Consider the following 5,310-nt stretch of genomic DNA (forward strand, 5'->3'; position numbering starts at 1 on the left):
TGGGCTATCCTCCCTCCATAGACTTGGGAGTGCTGCTTTTATGATTCTCCCAAACTAAATGAGGCTGTGGACAAGGGCTCCCAACCTCTAACCAAGCAAGCAGGGGTGAGATCTAAGGGTGCAGATGGAAGTTGATCCAGGGACCCCTTACCTTGGACAGGTCTGGATGCCACTGTCCATCCAGACCTGCAAGCTGCACTGCTTGGTGTGGGCTCCTGCAGCACGGAAAGTTTGGTGGGAGCCTCAGCTTGGCACTGGCTTACTGTGAACACCAGGTTTAAGTTGTGCCATGAAGACATCTGGTCAGTAGGCTACTGAAACCAACACAGGAGAAGAAAGTAGAAGGGCCACATCTTTATCCTCTTAAAATTGGCTTGACAAAGTGATTAAGCTTTCTGCACCTTCAGGCACCAAGAACAGCCTTCCCAAACAATCTGTCCTGAGAGCATTTTGTTCCTGTAGAGGGAGCAACCCCTGGTCGACATTGCTGGGGCTGGAGGAGGGGGATCTGCAGGGTCTCACCAGGCCAAAGCCAGGGATTGGGAAGGAGGATGGCAAAGGGACCCACAGGCACCTGCTTGTTACCTGGAGCCCTTGCCCTCCACTCAGAGCATGCAGATTGGGGTGCCAGGGGACACTGCGTATACAGTGACTTCTGTCTGCTGGACACTGGTCCAGCCCAATGACTTAAGTCATTGATCCTGAAACCTGCCAGTGGAGAGTTAGCAAGCAGGCACGTCTCTTGAGGACCTGTCCTCATCTTTCCAAGGTCACCTAATCTCTCCTCCTTTGCTAGTTTCTGTGTGTATGTCCTTAAAAAGCTGGGTCTCTCCACTTCAGTTTGATCATGGCTCTCCAGAATTTGCTCCAAGTGGGCAATTCACATGTAGTATTTGTGTAGCTGAGAGATTCAATAATTGAAAAGGGGATTATTTTGTACTTATCTGGCTAGAATGGCATGCCTCCCTCCCCTCAGGGGGTATAGTTGTGTTGTCATGGGATCTGAAAACTGCTCAGGTCACGATTGTGTGCAAGTGCCTCCTTGTACCTCTACAAATAACAAGTGTGAACACAAATGGGTGTGTGCAGTGCGTATAAAGTCACTGTGGAAAGCTCGGCATGGGAGGGTGCACCACTGGGTTCCTGCTCTCTGCTCGGCTGTGCTCTTGTGATGGGTGAGTTATCTTTCCAGTGGCACACTGCATTCATGTGTGGTGCTGGGCTCAAACAAGACCTGCCTGGGGTGAGTATACAAAGGCACAAGATGATTAGCAGGACATGATCTTGCCTGGGTGATGCATGCTGCCAGGCACCCTGGTAGCAGAAGGGATGCAAGACCAAAGCACCAAGTGACACATGTGCTTGGTGCCAGCCTATGCGTTCCCCAGACATATGCCCTGTATTCGCATGTCCTGTCAAGGGAGGTTAATGTGGAGACCTAGATTTCAACTTGGTCCTGTCCTTTCCTGACCAATGCATGTGGCACATGTGGTTCCACAGGTGCCCTTCCCCAGGCATGATGGCATCTCCCCCAGTAACTGAGCTAGTGCGGGGTGTAGGGGTGTGCTGGTGGCCAGCACAGAGGGTTTGAGCTTGTGTTACTGTGTGGGCCCAGGAGAATTCCTCCTGTCTGCTTGGGAGCTGGTATCTGCGCAATAGGACTCATCCTTTGGATCTGGTTTCCCACTCGCTGTCATTGGGGGTGGCTTATATAAAAGGCTTAAGCATGATTACTCCAAAAAAGAACTGTTTCTTGTGGTCCTGCCCCCCTGGCAAACTACTCTCCCCAGAGCTAGCTGTGTCATTGTCTTCTCTTAGCTACTCTTGGGCTGTAGGTTCCGAGAACAGATCTGCAGGTTGCTGTCTGGTGCAGGGAAGAGGCTGACCAGGAGTGTGACAAAGCCATTTCTTCAGCCCTGCAGGGGCAGAGCCTGCACTGAAGCTGCAGCTTCCACCACCCAGGAAGCCCCCTGCTCCTGTCTGTGCCCTGTGGCTCTGCCTTCCCTGGTCTGAGCTCCCCGGGGGCTGTCGGCAGGGGCAGAGGGGGCTGCCCACGAATCCTAATGGTGCTGGGCCCTTTCCTCCCCAGGGCTCCAGGCTGGGACACATTTGCTCCGTGGCGACCTTGTCCTACCCACAGTGGTGGCGATGCTTCTCCTTTGTGCAAGCACTGGCTCAGCAGTACCCACTGCCAGCTCCCGGAGTGGTGAGTATGGAGTGGGTGGGGGACACTGTCTGGGCACCAAGGCACAGAGCAGGAAAGTGTCTCCCTAGCTCAGCACTGACTCTCAGGTCAGCATGCACCCAGGCTGATGCACAACACAAGAACTCCCTACACACACAAACCCCTGGGCCATGGCTTGTAAGGTAAGCAGCCTGACACCTGTCAAGCCATCCTCACCCACTTGGTGGCTCTGTGCTGAAACCAAGGGGTTTCTGCCCAAATGCCATAACTTGGCAGGATTGCTCTGCGGTGCTTGTGTCTTCTTTTTACACTTCAGTTCTAGGAGAGATCCTCCCAGCAATTTTTTTTTTTTTTTAGCTCTTGTTGGATTAGGAGTATTCCCTTCCTCCTTGCAAGGGAAGGTTACACTCCCTGCAAGACCTGTGTGCCTGAGAAAAACAGAATTTCATGGGCTGAATTGGAATAACCCACAGAAAATTGTCCCTCATCAGACACAAACCAAGAAAAACAAATTAGACAGCAAATTAGTTTGGCAAGTAAGTAATGACAGATCAGTCCTGCTAACAGATAAACGGCAACAAGTAGGGGGAAGAGATCCCTATGAGATCAAGGTAGAACTTAGCCTTCTTTTGCAATGCCATGACCTCCAGGGAAAACATAAATTTTCATTACATAGTCTCATCCAGTGGAGCATTTTGGACACTTCTGATCCTTCCAAGAGCTGCAGCTCAATATATCAAGGGCCTTGTGTGAGGGCCAGATATACTTGGAGGACATCACTGGCATCTGGAAGATTTTCCCCTCTTTTCTTGGCCAGATGCATTAGAAGGCTCCAAATGAAATAGCAAGTCATGAGAAATACATCCTAGGGCTTTTACCAGGGCCACTGTCTTAGACACCTTCGGTTACCCTGTGGATAAGCTGGGGGAAAAGCCACTCAACACTGTGGAGTAGACCACAGATAAAACTAACCCTTTTTGTCCTGAGTCCTCACTCCCTTACAGGAGCTCCTTGTTGCCCTGACAGACTCCTGATTCTTCTCAGGATGGATCAGGAGGATCCTTCCTCCCTGACATCCTCCTATGATCCTTCTCTCTCCCACCCCACCCTGTGTTTGCCACTGCTGCTGTCGCAGGGTTCCCCACAGACTGCAGCCATCTCCGCAAGACCAGCCCCAGTGGGGTGTATGTCATCCAGCCGGCAGGGTCTCCCCCACGCGTGGTGTGGTGCGACATGGACACCGAAGGCAAGGGCTGGACTGTTGTCCAGAGAAACTCTCATGACACTGAGATCACGTGGAAGCAATCTTGGACCACCTACAAGTATGGCTTCGGGAACGTGGAGGGCGATCACTGGTTGGGCACTGAGTACCTGCACCTGCTGACACAGCAGGGCACCTACAAGGTCCGCTTCATTGTGCGGAATAAAGCCAACGTCACCCATTACGCCGAGTACGACATCTTCAGGGTGGAGAGTGAGGCCAACGGGTACCCACTGAGGCTGGGCCGGTTTTCTGGTGATGGGGATGACTATCTGACCAGCTATCACCCCAAGAAGGGGGGCATACACGACAACATGAAGTTCAGCACGACCGACAGGGACCAGGACCAGTACAGTGGGAACTGCGCCAACAGCTATGGGGGCTGGTGGTATGACAGGTGCCAGAACGTCCTGCTCAATGCCAAAAACCACATCCTTTGGCCAGGATTCTGTGATAATGGTGACTGCACATCGTCCCTCATCCTGGTCAAACCCACAGACGTGTGCTGACCGCGCTGCAGCGCCCAGCCCCCTGGGAGTTTGTGCGAGTGCCTCTGTCCCCAGCTCAGCGCCCCGTTCCCATTCCTGCCAACAGCCCTGTGCCAGCTCCAGTGCACGTCCTGCGCTGCCTGCAGCTCCCGCACCATCACCAGCTGAAACACAGCGGCTCTGGGGCTCAGGAGCAATTGCCTGGAGCCCCGGGCATGTGGGCAGCTTCGCCCAGTGCTGCGGTGCTGGCTGGCACTGAGACGCAGGCACTGGTTTGGGGTGGGTGCGCCTGTCACCCACCCCATGTGGGTGTTCTGTCCTGGGGAGGGGACACAGCGCAAATTCCCTTCCCTGTGCAATCGGTGTATCCCTGCTTTGCTCAGGCCCTGCTCCCTCCCTGGACCCCATACGCCCCACAGCTCTGCTACCCATGGTGGGAGAAATCAGCTGCAATAAACCCTGGAGCCAGACTTTGCTGCCTTGTGTCTACCTGCCGCCGTGACACTGCACATAAGTGTGGGGGGATCACTCTGTTCAGTCTCCGGGGTGGTGGACCTGGGGGGGGGAAGTAGGTGTATTATGCAGGTCCTCCTCTGGGCAAGGAGACACACCTGTCCAAGGGATGCCAGATCTCCCCAAGACATGCAGAACTCACCTCCCCCAGGACTGGTGTGGTGGCTGCTGGGTTCAACATGATTTGCTTAGGCAGTGCTGGGGCAGGTCAGCTGTGGAGCTGATTCTGCTCCCAGGTTGAGCTGGTGCAGAACTGGTGTAGCATGCAGGGGTTTTGTGCTGATTTTTCTTTTTTTTTCTGAAATATTTCAATGTTCCACAGTGAAAGGCCTGACACTGATTCTCCCTGCTGCTGATTGTCCCCAGCATCAGCCTGTAACATGAGCTTTTCTCCATTTGGTGTGGTTGCTGTACACAGACAAGTACAGCTGTTGTACCTAATTCTGTCTGTGGTTTGGTTCTCAGGTCTCTGGATGCAATATTGCTTCCAATGGCTTGTTCCAGCCACTGTGCACTGAACTGTGGCTGTAAGGCTATGATTAGCCAACAGGGCCAGCAAAGCTCAGTATCTTGCAAAACCCTCATCCATATTTTGCCCCTGTCCATGGCTGGTTGGTTGCTCTGTGCTGGGAAAGGGAAGAAACCACCACAGATTGGAGTGTGGAGATGGTGGTGGACTCCCTGAGGGCATGAGAGACGCAGGTAAGTCAGTCCCATCGTATCCTGCTGCAGCGGGAGAATGTGGCTATGGATCCCCTTTGTGATGAAGGAAAGTTTGAACTTAGGGCTTGAAAGAAGCCACGGTTCCTCTCCTCTGTCTTTGGAAGAAAAGCTGAGCTCGAGGAAGGCTTGTGGCTGTGAAT

General features: G+C 53.2%; 1 protein-coding gene across 1 annotated transcript; it reads left to right on the plus strand.

The window, feature by feature from the left end:
• Positions 1–2,095: 2,095 nt before the first annotated feature.
• On the plus strand, positions 2,096–4,024 carry LOC142417371 (fibrinogen-like protein 1-like protein). The gene is made up of 2 exons (XM_075517975.1): positions 2,096–2,206; positions 3,321–4,024. The coding sequence occupies exons 1-2, from the start codon at positions 2,149–2,151 to the stop codon at positions 3,953–3,955; spliced, it is 693 nt and encodes a 230-aa protein (XP_075374090.1). The 5' UTR covers positions 2,096–2,148; the 3' UTR covers positions 3,956–4,024.
• The last annotated feature ends 1,286 nt before the right edge of the window (positions 4,025–5,310 follow it).

The sequence above is a fragment of the Mycteria americana genome, chromosome 15 (assembly GCF_035582795.1).
Source record: "Mycteria americana isolate JAX WOST 10 ecotype Jacksonville Zoo and Gardens chromosome 15, USCA_MyAme_1.0, whole genome shotgun sequence".
Lineage (NCBI taxonomy): Eukaryota > Metazoa > Chordata > Aves > Ciconiiformes > Ciconiidae > Mycteria > Mycteria americana.

Bases quoted from the DNA above. Each gene is read 5' to 3' on its own strand.
- LOC142417371 (XM_075517975.1), top strand. From the start codon at position 2,149: ATGCTTCTCCTTTGTGCAAGCACTGGCTCAGCAGTACCCACTGCCAGC. The intron at 2,207-3,320 runs GTGAGTATGGAG...CTGCTGTCGCAG, and splicing joins CACTGCCAGCTCCCGGAGTG to GGTTCCCCACAGACTGCAGC.